A 15,271-nucleotide genomic window follows, 5' to 3' on the forward strand; every position below is an offset into this window, starting at 1 on the left:
GTCATAGTCAATTGAGTTGGAAGGGACCATTTTACGATGGGGAAACTGAGTCCTAGATAGGTTGAGTGACTCGGTGAGCCGTAGCATTGACTAGCAGAATGGAAGGTCCCTCTCCCCAACCCCTTCCAGCTCTCAGTCTCTGCCCCTTTCCATCTGTCTGTCTGTCTCTTTGTGTCCGCACAGACACGGGGACACGTTGCTTACGTGGACAGACGTGTGCACCCTTACCTGCTGGCAGAATTCAGAAATCCTGTCATGCCGGAGAGCTGGGGCCAGTCTAACTCATTGCTCAAAGCCATCGGCAGATTGGAGAACGTTTGCTAAAACAAGAAAAGAAAGAACTCTTACCAGGGGACCATTCTCTCTTCTGCCCTGGACCACCAACAGGCAGCCCAGTATCTAGGAGAGGGTGAACATTTATTAGAACTGATGAGAACTCGGAGCTACAGATCCGTGGAAAATCCACAACTTTCCTAGGGGAGAACCCACAGTCACTGGTGCCCTCCCTCTTTGTCCCGAGCTGGGTGGATTGGCCCAAATGGGGCTGCTCCTCATCTGTTGATCCAAATCACTGTTTCTTTCTTGCCAGGGGCTCCCTGTAGAAGGTGGGATTTTAGCTGGGACTTGAAGGGAGCCAGGAGGCAGAGATGAGGAGAGAGAGCGTTTCAGGCAGAGATGAGGAGGGAGAGTGTTTCAGGCACAGGGGAAAGCTAGAGATGTCCCGAGTCGGGAGACGGAGGAGCTTGTTTGGGGAACAAGCAGGAGAGTAGTGTCATGGGGGGGGGGGAGAATAAGTAGGGGAGTCAGGTGGAAGAGGACTGGAAGAGGGAGGGGCAGGGTCTGAATACAGGCTCCTGGAGGCAAAAAGAGCCATCAGAGCTTATTGGGAGTAATCCCTGTGCTCGAAGCTCACTTTGACAGCTGAATGGGCAAGAATGAAAGATGGGGCTGAAGGGGAGCTTGGCTGTGGCCATGGGGAGCACTGAGGCAAGTGGGATGGCCTTTGTTCTAACCAGTGGGAACCAGGGCCTTACAGAACACACTGAGCACCTTTATCAGAGATGGCTGCACTCAATGCTTTGCCACTGAATTGCTTCCTGTCTCTTTTTCTGAGTATCCATTGAAGAGGGAGATTTCCCGGCATGTGCTGGAAGCCATTTTGGCTTTGTGGTCTTTCTGTATTCTATGAATGTCCCACTCGCCATTTTCATTTCTTCCTTTGGTGAGCTGAGTTTCTGAAGCATTCTGGGCCCGTTTCGGAGGTCGGCGGGGTGGGGGTGGGGTTCCTCACCCTTCTCATTGAGAGGCTCGAGAGCATGCCCAGCCAGCCTCAGGTTTGGAGACCGTCTGGATGGCATTTTAAAAAAAATGTAAGTGCTGGCCTGGGCCTCTGGGAGGCTCGTCCTAATGATAGATTCTTTCTTTCCTCTTTTGCTTTTTTGTATTTTTATTTATTTAAAGCAAATGCTGTGTTTGGGTGACATAGTGGGTTGGGTTCTGCCAAGACCTTTTATCTGCTTGCCTCAAACTCCTCTCTAGTACTGCTTTTTCTTGTTTTGGGAATCTTCCATTTCTCCACCTCCCTCTTTTATCATTTATCCTTGATACGCTAACATCACGATTTATTTATTCTGGGAGGTGAGGGAGCCATTGGTCTCAAAGCCAGCCTCCTCCCCCTCCCCCAATATAATACATTTAGGTTATTTCCACTGAAGTCCACTGGCTCCAACAATGGAGATTTTCCTTTGTCTTTTTCCTAGAGAGATGTCAGAATTATGACAAAGGGCAGCGGCTCCAGGTTTGGGGCTGCTCCTTTTCTCAAGGATGAGGGAGGAGAGACAGAGAGACAGAGACAGAGAGACAGAGACAGAGACAGAGACAGAGAGACAGACAGAGAGAGAGAGGGACAGAGAGAGAGACAAAGAGACAGACAGACAGAGAGAGAGAGAGACAGACAGAGAGAGACAGAGAGAGAGAGGGACACAGAGAGAGACAGAGAGAGAGAAAGACACAGAGAGACACAGACAGAGACAGAGACAGAGTGAGAGGGAAGGTGATTAAGAGAGACACAGAGAGATAGACAGAGAGACAGAGAGGAAAAGAGAGTGAGAGAGACACAGAAACAGAGGAGAGAGAGAGAGAGAGTGAGAGACAGAGACAGAGACAGAGAGACAGGGGAAGGTGAGGAGAGAGAGACAGACAGAGAGACAGACAGAGACGGACACAGAGACAGACAGAGACAGAGAGAGAGACAGAGATAGAGAGAGAGAGGAGAGACAGAGAGGAGAGAAAGGAATGGATCCAAGTCCAGGGACTTCTGGAGATTTGTGTGATGCGTGGTACGGCATTGTGTAAAGGTGTGATGTGTAGTGTTAAAGGGGCTTATATATGTATGTGATGTATGTGCGTGGGGAGGGGGCGGCACTGGGGGCGGGCATCAGTCCGGAGCTCCCAGAATCCCCAGTCAAGCCTCGTGGAACACGTGCTGGGCGTCGGGGACACGAGGGCAGCTCCAGGGAGCCCGGCCCCGGGAGCCCAGTGCCACAGAGAGCCAACAGTCCGGGGAAGCAGCGCCACGGGCCCTGGAGCCCGAAACTTGTGCCCGGGGCGCTGTCCGAGGTGCTGGCGCAGCGAGGCCGCGGCGGGACCCGGTCCCTCTCCCGCCCTCCCTCCCGCCCCGCTCTGTCCGCTCTCCCTTCTCCAGGAGCACGGCTGAGCTCCCGCCTCCCCTGCGCGGGACCGGCCCTCAGGGAGCCCGAGTTCGCTTTCCTTGGGCTCTCGGGCTCCCTAACATCAGATGACGTCGAGGGTGAGACGGGGCGGGCACCGCGCATCCCGACCCGTCACGGAAACCGCCGGGGGTTCAACGGGCAGTCGGGACACGGAGCTCCGAGCTCTTCCTCCCAGTGCCGGCGCTCCCCTCCCCACCCCTGCCCCAATTATTCCAGAGTCAGCGTCATTCCCGACAGGAGGGAGGTCGGGACTCTCCTGACCCGAAGGCCCCTCTCTCCCCCAGGCGGGTCTCCTAGAACATTCTCGGTGGGTCTTCCTGCTCCTCCTTGAATACCTTTGGAGACAGGGAGCTCACTACTGAATAAAGAAGCCCATTGTTCAGCCTCTAGCTGCTGCAGATTCTTTGTGAAGCTCCTTTTGGGTTAAGGAGTTCTTCCCTCTCCCCGCCCCCTCTGGAGCCACACAGAAATAGTCGAAAATAGCCAGGCCATCTCTGCCGGGATCAGAGACAGAGCTGGAAGGCAGCTAGAGGCTATCGCAACCGACCACCCCATTTCACAGATGGGAAAAGGAAGCCCAGAAAGTTAAAATGACTTGCCCAGGGTGACCCAGCTAGTGGCTGTTGGGGCAGGGATTGTCCTCAAGTCTTTTAGCCCGGTCCCAGCCCTCTGCATCACCTTAGGGCCTCTTGGCATGAACTGCTTGTGTGAGCACCCTCCCCCACCCTCTGCTTGTTCTTTGGATGTCTTTTAATCAAAGTCAAGAACTGTACAGCTCTCCCGGTGAACTTGAAGCTTATTAAATTTCATTCCTCTTTCCAGCCTGTCAGGATATTCTTAGATCCCGATTCTGTAATCAAATGGAATTATTTCTTGTTTTTTTGTCGCTTACAAATCCAATGAGATAAGCACATCATCAGACTCTTGATCCAAGAGAGGAATAAAAATATTAACTTCAATGTCAAGGACATTACCCCGATGCTCACTGCAGAGATTTCCTCCCAGGTTAATCATTTAATGACCACTTTTGAGTTATGATCTTCTAAAGAGTTGGAAGCTCCTTGAGGAGAGGGACTGTGTTTTTGCTTCTCTGTATCTCCAGTGCTTAGCATAAAGTCCCCAGCATACAGTAGGTGCCCAATAAATGCTCATTGACTGAGAAAGGTAACTATATCATCAGCCAGTTTACATTTTCCCCATTTTTTTCTACAAGAATATAATGAGAACTTTGTCTCATGATAGAATCACAAGATTATCAATATAGGGCTGGAGAGGACTTCATGATTATCTAAAGGGACACCCTCCCTTTATGGCTAGGACCAAAGCTCCATAACTAAAGGGATCTATACAAATAGTAAGCAGCACTGACGTGATTTGAACACAGACCCTTGGATCCCAAACTCGACACTCTTTAAAATGTACCTTCGTGCCTCGGTCTTCTGATTCTGCTGAAAAAGTCAGTGAGGTTAGTTTGGCGGATCATGAAACACAATGAAGATCGCCTCTGTGTGCAAATGCCAGTTAGATGATGCTGGAGAGGGGGCCGAGGTCTGGCCCCTTGGTCTTTAGAATTTTCCTCCTTCATCTTTTTGGAAATAAGCGTGATGCTGGTCACCTTCAGACTTCCGGGCTCTGGACTCGTCACAGTTTCTCGGAATTGCCAGTCATGGATTGGCGCCTGGATCTGCGAGCATCATTTGGAGGACCATTTTGTTTTCTGTGAAACTTGAATTAATTCAGAGCAGCGAGGTGGTCTCCTCCCAAAGCCTTGTTTCCTGGGGCCTTGTTTGAATGATGTAAAGATCATTCTCTTTCACAGAGAAAGCTTTTAAAGCACAATGGTCACTGAGGCACCGTCCTTCCTTTGTACCACGTGTGAGTATTGCTCCTGCTGGCTGGAGCTGAATCTTCCTTGGCTCATGTATACGCCTTCCTGGCTGGGGAGTCAGACATAAGCATCTTTGGCAAGACAGGGGAGAGTGTGGAGAAAACAAAATTCCATCCTTACAAGCAGTAGATTTATCCCTTCCACATTCTCTTTGTATCCAGAGAGCTTAAGAAACTTGCCTTGTTGTCTTGGAAGATTTTGTTGGCTATTATTATAGGTATATTAAATATATATAGATATATCCACTTTAAGTTAGTCCTCCTGATACTATTCTTAAGGGTTTTTGCCTTCTTGTATTGTATGCTCTTGTTTATATCTCTTAAATTCTCTTAAAATCTGACCTCATCAGAGAGCTCCTTATGCACTGAAATCAGCCTTTTTAGATGCCTTTTTCCCCTTGCAGATCAAGGATTCAGAGCTTTGTAGGAACTTGGAGATCACAAAGTTTAGCCTCTTCATTTTCATGGATCCTAAACTACCTCAAAAGAAAACCAAATTCTAGGGAAACCGAATCACTTGGTTAGGGACCCACACATAGTAAGAGGCAGCCAGGATTTTAACTCAGGTCTGGACTTCCAATTCCATAATCTTTCCACTGTACTCTCATGCCTTTTCCTTGGCAGCATCATCCTTATTATCTCTGAATGCCTTGAACACATGGAGCCGACTTCCCTTTCGAGCCTGAGATGATGGGATCCAGCCTCTTTCTGCTTGGCCCTTTTGGAACTTGCTTTCCTGAGAACTTGTGTCCACATCTGACGACCTCTTTGGCCGTCTTGAGCTCTAAGGGGAAACGTCCGTTATCTCAGAGGTTTCTGATGCTTCCACTTAATGGACCAGCTCCTCATTGGAATTGGTCATTGGCAATTCCTTTTGCTGCTCTTTTTGCTCCTTTTAGTTTTCGAGAGATGAAACTGTCAGAAGGACACACCAAGAATCTGTTCTATCCTCTCTACTATATTTTGCATTTTATTAGGTTCCACAGCATGAGGTTTTATGTTTGGCCCTCGCTCAGTAGTAGGGACACAAAACCAGACAGGAATCCATTTGGGTTTTTAGTGGACTTACATTCTACCATGTCTCTCCTGAACAATCATTTGGTTGCCTCATTAGTCCCATGTGAAAGGAAGAGAAGCTGGCAGCCGAGGAAAGCGAGCCATAAAACAGAAACGGAGCGAGTCCGGAGTCACCGTTGAGCTTGCCACGCCAAGGAGGGGTCTCAGCAGGATCCGTGCTGTCCCGCCCTCTGCCATTATCCACAAATCAGCCATGTGGACTGAGTGATTCCCAATACCTTTCACACTTACATAACCTAAATAATCTCTTGTATTTACTCAGGAGTGCAGCTGCCCGGCTTTCCCAGAAAGTCATTTGGGGCAATTGAGAAGTCACCTTTTGTTTCAGAAGCAAGACAGCTCCCGGCCAGCATGTTGTCCCCACTGTGGCAGGTAGAAGACCCGAGGGCTCACCTTCAGCATGTGGGACAAGGGCACTGAATTCATCAGAACTCGGTCCACCGGCTGTCGGGTCTGGATTCCCAAAAAGGAAAAGCAACAGAAAGAACCAGCTGTCCCCTGTGACCTGGTCACCGTTTCAAAGCAAACTTCTTTTCTGACAGAAGAAACAGGCGATGACCTGGCTCGTCATCTTTTTTCTTAACTCCAATACCTTAATCTTCCAGGTCACAGCATCCAGGACACAAAAAGGAGGATTTAGATCAGTTTTGCCCAAGAGCATCCTAAAGACCAAAGGAATCTAATTTTTTTTATAAAATGGCCCAAATGGGGCTGTGTGGCGTTACTACGCCTGGTGGTCCATCTCTGTGAACCTCTGAAGGCTTTTTTCTCCCTCTAACCTTCCTTGTAGGTCCATGGACCTTCTCTGCCTCTGGAGGACCCTTCTCTGCTTCTGGAAGCTGGGCTGTGGAAATGATTATGGAGCCATTCAGTTGCAATGGAGAGAATGCTGAACTTGGAGGCATGGGAACGGAGTTAAATCTTGGCTCTGCCATCACACACCCCTGTGGGACTTTTGGGCAGACCTCTTAACCCTCTGGACTCAGTTCCCTCTTCTGTAAAATGAGGGGATTGGGCTGGACAACTTTTAAGGTCCTTTCAGACCTAAATCCACGATTCTATGCACACTACCCTGTGTAATAAACTGATTCAGACAAAAAACTCATCTCCCAGAGAATACAATATGTGACCTGGAAAGATCAGTATCTCCTTGGTTCTGGTAAATATGCCTTTGCTTCCTCCTGGAAAGCTGAAAGATTCCTCTGGTCCTGGGCACAGAACGGGGCATACAGATGGACCGCCTCCCAGACAACGGTCAGACAAGGGCAGGGGTGGGAGCGGCCCCATGACGGGCACTTGGAAGGTCAGCTTTCTCTGGCTCAGCCGTCCTGCCACTGCCGGCACGCCTGGAAATGCTGCTTCAATGACGAGGCAGCTAAAATATTCTAGAAATCATTCATGAACAGATGGGTGCCGTGGCAGGAGGGCACCAGCTCCTGCCAGGCTGGAGAACTTGGCTGTCTGGTTGCTTCTTGATTTTTTCCTTTTCAAGGGAAAATTAGTCAAGCAGAGACGGCCTTTTTCAAAGACAAGGATACTGATTCACATGCACAAGTCTGCTCCTGTCTCCCGCAGGAGCCCTAAACATCACTTTGGGCATCTGGAGGCTGGCGTGGCAGTGGCTGGCTCGTTCTGTCCCTGCCCGTTTCCTCAGAACTGCAATGGACAGGCCGGGCCGGGGCACAAGGAGACTCCAAGGCAAGTCACTGAATCTTGTCTGCCTCTGTTTCCTCATCTGTCAAATGGGCTAGAGAAGGAAAAGGCAAAAGACTTCAATGTCTTTGCCAAGAAAACTCCCAAATGGGCTCAGGAAGTCAGAGGGACTAAAGAGCCGCAGTGATTAAAGGCTTTTTGAGAAGGAAGGGTGTGTGTGTGTGTGTGTGTGTCTAGAACTACTATAAGAGAAGGAAATGTGTGGCTTTGGAGCCCCTCGGATGTGTGCAGGGAGGGGATGACCAGGGAGGGAGGGCCTGAAGACCATGGGAGGAGAAGAGCCTTTGCTTTGGCCATGGACCCTAAAATATCTCAACAAGTGAAAGTGTCAGTTTCTGGTGGCAGCTCCGGGTACGAGAACCCCCACCAGCTAAACTGGGTGCTAGAGCCGTCCCTGAGCCTCGGGGAGTTGAAGTCCATGGCCACAGAGTGTCTGAGGCAGGGCTGAAGGCATGTCAGCTCTATAATTCCCGGGCCACCCTGCCTCTCCAAGCTGGCACAGTGAGCCTTTGTCTCTGTTCTGTATAGACAACAAAATGACCTTCCTGGTGCCAGGCGCAAAGGGGAAGAGTAGCGTTTCCTCTCTGGGGAAGAGACGGCCCACTCAGGAAGCCACTGTGTCCCATTTCTCCCCTTTCCACCTTCCAGATAACTCTCCTGTTCTTCAAGCAGGACAATTCATCTCAGGCCTTCGTGTCGCCGAACCAGCTGCGCCCCATGGCAGGGAGGCCCTCTCTCCTCGCCAGGGTCTCAGGGCTGAGCTCGGGGACAGGAGGTCTTTTCCCTTCCTTGGTTGTTGGTGCGACTCCCTCCTCGGGTGGGAGCATATTTACTTACCCATCAGCCCCCCGCAGAATGAAGCCCCAGGAGCAGCTGCTGTTTTGTTGGCCGTGGCGTCCCCAGGCCCGGCACAGGGCCTCACGCTTGGGCTGTTCTTGAGAACTCTTGTCTAAACCGAATTGAGTTGAATCAGAGAGGATTATTTTAAATGGGTCATGGTCCTCGTGAGGGCCCCGACTGCCTTGGACGGCGGGCACACTGCCCTCCCCATCTGTTTCTCTTGATTGCTTCTGCGGGCCTGGCCTTGACCCCGTCACTCAGGCACGTGGGAGCAAATGCATTCCCAGCAGGAGGGGGCTCAGCAGCCCTGAAACCTGGCAGCCACTCTGCATCTGCACATCCTGGGAGCTGCTAATCCCGAGTCATAAAAAGAACGAAGCTGCGGCTGACATCCTGTCCATCACCGACTAGTAAGATCCCCAGAGGCCGGGGTCCTACACAGAGGCTGGGGTCCTACACAGAGGCTGGGGTCCTACACAGAGGCCGGGGTCCTACACAGAGGCCGGGGTCCTACACAGAGGCAGGGGTCCTAGACAGGGGCCGGGGTCCTAGACAGAGGCAGGGGTCCTAGACAGGGGCCGGGGTCCTAGACAGGGGCTGGGGTCCTAGACAAACCCTTCCCTGACCTCAGCCCCTTGCCATGTCAGTCCAGTGTCATGAACAGGACTACTGCTTGATATTGGATGGAAAGATATCAATCAAGCCCTGTCGAGCCGAGCCTGGATTTAGTTGTTCTATATCGAATTCTTTTCAAGCCTCTCTGTGAGCTGGAGCTGGGATTAAGGAAAGATAAGGATCCTGAAAGATAAGTGAATCCTAAGGAAGGATTCACTGATATCACTGCCAAGATCAATGATGTCATTGTCCTGGTCAATGACATCATTGCTATGGTCAATATCATTGTGATGATCACTGCCATAGTCAATGACATCACTGTTCTGGTCAATGACATTATTGCCAAGGTCAATGATGTCATTGCCTTGATAAATATCACTGCCACAGTCAATGACATCACTGCTATGGTCAATGATGTCACTGTTATGGTTAATGATGTCCCATGATCAATGTCACTGCTGTGGTCACTGCTATGGGCAGCATTGTTGCTACTTGACTAATTAGGCCAGACTTTCATTGAGTTTGACCTCTAAGAGCTAACCATTAGACATGACATTTACATAATCTTTCAAGTTTGCAAAGCATTTGAGCTGTTAACCCACCAATAAACATTTCCGAAGCACCTACTCTGTGCCAGGCACTAGGAGAACCACTGCGGGCACAACGGCAGAAACCAAGTCCTACAAAGGCTCACATTCCTTCTCTCAAACCTTTTTTAAAAATGTTTTTTCAATGAAGGAAAAGCCACTTCCTGTCCTCCCCACGTCTCCATCACCCGTGAGCAACAAAGAAAAATACACAGCCGCCGACTTGAATAGGCGAGAAAAACCAAGAGGAGTGGGAGGAGGAGGGATCTGAGCCCGCCTGAGGATCCCAGGACCCCAGACTGAGAGAGAGAAGGTGCTCAGAGGCCAGGCCAGCCCCTCCACGCTATAGTTTCAGACACGGCGGCCCAGAGAGGCTGTGACTCATGGAGAAGTAGCGGGAATCTGAGGCAGGATTTGAATCCGGATCTGTGAGACTCCTTAGCACCAGAACTTAGCATTTAGAACACTTGCCAGCCTTCCTGGGCAGCCCTGCCACTGTCAGTTGTTCAAAGGTCAGGGCAGGACAAAAGATCGTTACTCCAGGAGCTGCGAATGTGGGACATTTCCATCGAGTCCTGGCACCGTCAGCAGGCTATGGCTCTCCAGGAATGGTCCCTGCTAGGCTGGTTCTCCAGGAACGGTCACCGCTGAGCCTCAGGGAGAGCCGGGCAGTGCCCTTGCCTGCCAAGACTAGGTGGTTCTTGGATTGTAGAGAGGATTCCCATTTGGCCTCTGTCCCTTCCAGTGCTCGGGTCCTTACTTACTAGCTGTGTCATCCTGGGCAGGTCATTTCACCCTGGTTTCCTCATCTGTCAAGTGAGCTGGAGGAGAAAATGGCCAACCACTCCAGGATCTCTGCCCAGAAAGCTCCAACGGGGTCACGGAAAGTTGGACATGACCGGACAATGACAAGATTTTACAAAACTCATAGCAGACAATGTAAATATTCTTTTTTCAGATGAGGAAACTGAGGAAGGACTGGTGGGCTCCTAAGCGCCAAGGTGGGAAGTACAGGAACCAGGACGTGCCCTTGGGCCTCCTGAGTCCAGATCCAGGGCACACACCCTCCGAAGGACTGGTTTTTGCCTCTTTTTGTCCACCAGGCACTTAGGCGAGCACCTGGTATACAGTAGGCTCTTAATACATGTTTACTGATCAATGGGCAGGGAGGAGGATTTCATGGGGTCCTGGGTTACAGGTGGGCTGACTTACCGCAGACATGTGTGCCGCTATCAGCCACTCTGGGGGTATGTGGAAATGGGCTGCGGCCGAGTCCCCCAGCACAATGAGACCCTTGGCTTCTGAACCTAGAAAGGACAATTTCAGGTCACCTCGGTGTTCTGGGTCTGTGGGGTCTCCAGACCGGGCGCAGGAACGCTCCCCGGGATACCTAGAACACCCAAGAGCCCACGGGGACATTTATGAGCCAGAACCTGAAAGGAGATTTTTCTGCCCATAAGAACCCGCTCCCACAAGACAAAGAGAAGTGTGTATTATGGTCTGAGAGTGGGCTGGGACCAGGAATCCAGGCCAGAGGCTCTGGGTTCAAATCCCACTTCCAACACTAAATCACTGTGTGATCTCGGACAATTCATGTCATTTCCCTGGGCTTCATTTCTTCCCCTATAAAATGAGAGCATTGAGCTCGGCTGCCTTGGAGGTCCTTCCAGAGCTGGGATCGGATCCACCAGGTGCCTCCTGGGCCCTGATTCTCATGATTGGGGGCCTCTGACCCCACAATCGCTGTCCATGGTGGCAGGGCCCTGAAAGGTCGCCTGGATTACATCCTGCCGCTCAGCCCTGGGAACTTGCCAGGGGAGGCAGAAGGGCCTGTTTCTGTGGGGGCCGGCCTCCGGCTCCAGACTCTGGGAGCGTTTTCTGCTGCATTCTGGGCACAGGGATCTGGGCAAAGGCCTGAATCACGCAAGGGAGATCTGTCTCTCTGGCTCCTGGTGGAGGGATGGAGACGTGGAGGCCGTTAGCAGCCATCCGCGGCTCTCCTGGAGTAGTGCTCTTTTTAAAATTTGGTTTGACGCACTTTTTCAATTAGCAAGTGTTTATTTTGTCCCAGTGCATCCTGGGGAGAACACGTGATGGCTGCTGGGCCAGGAGCCCCAGCGTCATCTCTCTGAGCTGGCTATGGGTGACCTTGGAGAGGCAGACGGCCCCAGCTGGGGGCAGGGGAGGGTGTGCCCAGAGAACGTGTCCCTACCCACCCGAGCAAGGGCACGCCCTTATTTCAGGCCCTATTCTGGCCAGGTGACACGCGGTCCCCTCTGAGGGACTCAGCGCTGTCTTTCTTCTGTTCTCTCTCCACCTTCTCTCTGACCTCAGCACTTCCCACAGATTCAATTATCTTCTCCATTGCCTCCAATTCCCAGCTTTCCAGCCCCCCTGTCTAGCCTGGGCTCCCGGCCCACATCACCAACTGCCGGCCTGACATTGCCACCTGGATGTTCCACAGGCTGCTCAAGTACAAAGCAGAGCTCCTCATCCCCGCTCCTTCTCAGAGTCGTCGCCTTACTTCTGTCAAGGGCACTGTCAGCCCTCCAGGAACCCCCTATTGGGACCTTGACGTCCCCCTCAGCTTTTCCCTCCCCTCTGCTCACAATCCAACATGGTGCCAGTTCTTTTCAGTTGTCCCTGATTCGTCCTCATGGTCTGGTCAGACAATGGCTGCCCCATGTCTGGTCTGGACTAGGACGGGTGCCTTCTGTGCCCCTGCACCCCCCTCTCTGCTCCATCTTACATCCAGTCACCAAAGAGCCCTTCCTGAGGCACCCCCGGGGCTCCCCTGCTCAGGAAGCTTCTCCAACCCCCTCTCACACTAGAGTAAAGCACAAGTTCTTCAGTTTGCCACTGAAAAGCCTTCTGGCTCTGACTCCGGAGGTTCTCTCCAGAGTAACTGCAGATGGCTACACTTGGGTAGCACCCACTACCCCGTTACCCACCACAGATGCCGCCTTATCTCCTGCTCTTGCACAGGCTCTCTCCCAAACTGGAGCCCTCTCCACTCCGACTTTCCCTCTTGGAATTCCCAGCTCCCTTTAAGCGCCAGCTCTTTCCAGTGCCTTCCCTTCCAATTCCCCAACTGTTAGTGCTCACCCTTCACCTGGCATTTCTTTTGTGCGGGCGCTGCCCCATTGGGCATTATTGGGTATTACAGAGGGGCCCTTTCCTCCTTCAGAGTAGACAGATACCCCCTGTTCGCTACTGGCCATAATGACACTTAATTAGCTGCTGAACTGGATAAGCTTACAGGAAATCCCTGCCCTTTGCATTTGTCCTCCCCAGCATGTCCTCCCTGAATTGTTCCTTCAGCAACCTAAAATGAGGTTGGCGTTCTCCATCTTCCCTCCGGAAGCTGGATGCAGATGAGCCCAAAGTGGCTTGGTGAGGAGCTCTCCTCTCCTCCACTCTTGCCCTCTGCCTCGTGGGGACCTTCGATCTTCACCCATAGGAGAGAGTCCCACACCATAGGTTTCAAAAGTTCGTTTTATCATTGTGCTAACTGGGGCTGGCCGGTTTGGTTGGGTTCAAAATGCCCAGAATACATGAGAATAAACAATTAGAGAGAAAGATGTACCTTCACAGAATTTCTTCTCGTATGGGATGCCATCATTTGGATCTGTTCCCTGTCAAGGAAGAAATCAAGAGATCAGCGGGTATTTGTGTAAATATTTATCAAATAGCTTTCAGAGATACAGGAAGATAAATAAGTGTGAAACCCCCAAATAAAAGACAAGTATTCCTTCATAGCCCATTGGTATCCATGTTCAGATATGGGTCAGATTAGATCTAACTATACAGCTCTGAAATCTGTTAGCATATAAAATAATCCTGTCCATTGTTATGGGTGTTAGGGCAGACATTGGGTCAATCAACCAAATAGCTGCACCCCACGGAAAGTCGTTTCCAAAATAGTTACCAGGTTACCAAAACATCTTCTTTGAGTTAATCTATCAGAATTGTGAACGAGGTACCAACGTGTCCAAGGCATCTCTCCTGAATGACTCATTCATTTATTCAAAGTCTTTATATACAAAAAGTACTTGATTAATTTAGAAACTCTTGAAACTCATTGGATGAAGTTGTCATGAGGTCCCATCTTGTGGGCTTTGTATGAAATAGCTAGCTAATTCAGATCCTCAGAGTTTGGGGAGAACCCTGGACAGGGGAGAGGAGAGAGAATGTTCCCACTTATCCCTTTGGGATATCCCTTTGGAGGGGGGAGAGCAGAAGAGCCCTTCCTCTCAGCTTCTTCCCCTCCCACTCACTCTTGGCCAGAAATGGACTTGATAGGTTTTGGGAGGTCAGAAGATTTGGAACTTGTCACTGACGCCCTAGCAGAGTACCTGGACCAGCAATAGCTGGAGCCACGTCAGGAATGGGAATCACAGACAAACTAGACATGCCTAAGGAACCCAGCAGAAATCTACACTGTGAAGGAGAGCATCAAAGGCAAAAAGACCAGAAGTCATGAGTTTGCTACATGTACTGTTTAAGCATGAGCTCATCTTCCCCAGAAGGCGGAGGGTATAGATTTTTTTTCTGAGGTGGGGGGGGGGGAGGATAGTTGTTCTTACTATTTCACCCTAACAAATACCCTTTACCCAGAGCTAATTAAGTCTGGCAATCTAATTAACAACCATTGATGATCATGGAGTATGGGGGAGCATATAGGTGGGAAATAATAAACTTATGTTTATGTAGCCCTTGTTATTTGTTATATTTATGATGGAAAGATGGAAAGAGCCATCCGCATCCAGAGAGAGAACTATGGAGACTGAATGTGGATCATAACCCAATGTGGGATGGATCACCCCTTTTTGGTTTGCTATTTGTTTGCTTGTTTTTTTCTTTCATTTTTTGATCTGATTTTTATTGTGCAGCATGACAAATATGGAAATATGTTTAAAGGAATTGCTCATGTTTAACCTATATTGGATCACTTGCTGTCTATGGCAGGGGGTGGTGGGGAGAGAAGGAGAAAAATCTGGAATATAAGGTTTTGCAAAGGTGAAATACTATCTTTGCATGTATTTGGAAAAATAAAAAGCTATTAAAAATTGAAAAATGAAAAAATAAAAGTACAACTGAAATTTAAAAAAGAAAGAAAGAAAACACCCCTAATCCTGAAGGGTTAAGTTGAGGAGAGATCACAGTTGGTCTATATCTACTGCTGTAAAGGGCCAGAACTCTGGAGAAATATACTTAGGCAAGGATTCTTACCACAAGGTGTTAAGTCAGTGGAATTGATGAGACAATGGTTATCTAGTTTAGCATGATGCTGAATAGTTCTCTAGTTCAGGATGATTGAATTACTCTTACAACAAATTCCCTACTGATAGAATGATTGGCTTATACTCAGTACGATGAATGGATTTAATTGTAATAGAGGATTTAAAAGGTCAGAGTCAGACTTAGAAAGGATTTAAACAGACTCAGAGAGACATCCATCTTCATCAGCCTCGTGGTGGCCGGCCTGTCCTCCTGCTTCCCCCACTGAGACCAAGGCTCGTCTGAAGGGCCTAGTCCCAGGCAAGGAGACAGACTGAGAAGGAGACAATAAAGAATTGGGGCTTTATCCCTGGCTATTCTCGTGGTGATTATTCAGCTGAAACGAAGGCTGGTCCAGAGACTTCCAGAAAGCTAAACCAGGAGATTACACGCTGCTACATCCAGCCTGATTTTTCAAGTGGGAGCTGCAAGATTTGATTCAGAGAACATGCATTTAAAGAAGCTTCCAGTGAGGGGAGCGAAGGAAAAGCATCCAAAGAAATCGACGTGGCTGCAGGAGGAGCTCTTTGCTCAGCTCCG

General features: G+C 50.0%; 1 protein-coding gene across 1 annotated transcript in view; it reads right to left on the minus strand.

Annotated features, from left to right (window-relative positions):
• The window catches only part of AOAH (acyloxyacyl hydrolase), a 133,113-nt gene that overhangs the window by 12,644 nt on the left and 105,198 nt on the right, over window positions 1-15,271 (minus strand). Inside the window, 3 exon segments of the mRNA XM_031951714.1 lie at window positions 229-320; window positions 10,664-10,758; window positions 13,038-13,086. Of these exon segments, the coding sequence (XP_031807574.1) occupies window positions 229-320; window positions 10,664-10,758; window positions 13,038-13,086 (236 nt within the window).

This window comes from Sarcophilus harrisii, chromosome 1 (genome assembly GCF_902635505.1).
Source record: "Sarcophilus harrisii chromosome 1, mSarHar1.11, whole genome shotgun sequence".
Lineage (NCBI taxonomy): Eukaryota > Metazoa > Chordata > Mammalia > Dasyuromorphia > Dasyuridae > Sarcophilus > Sarcophilus harrisii.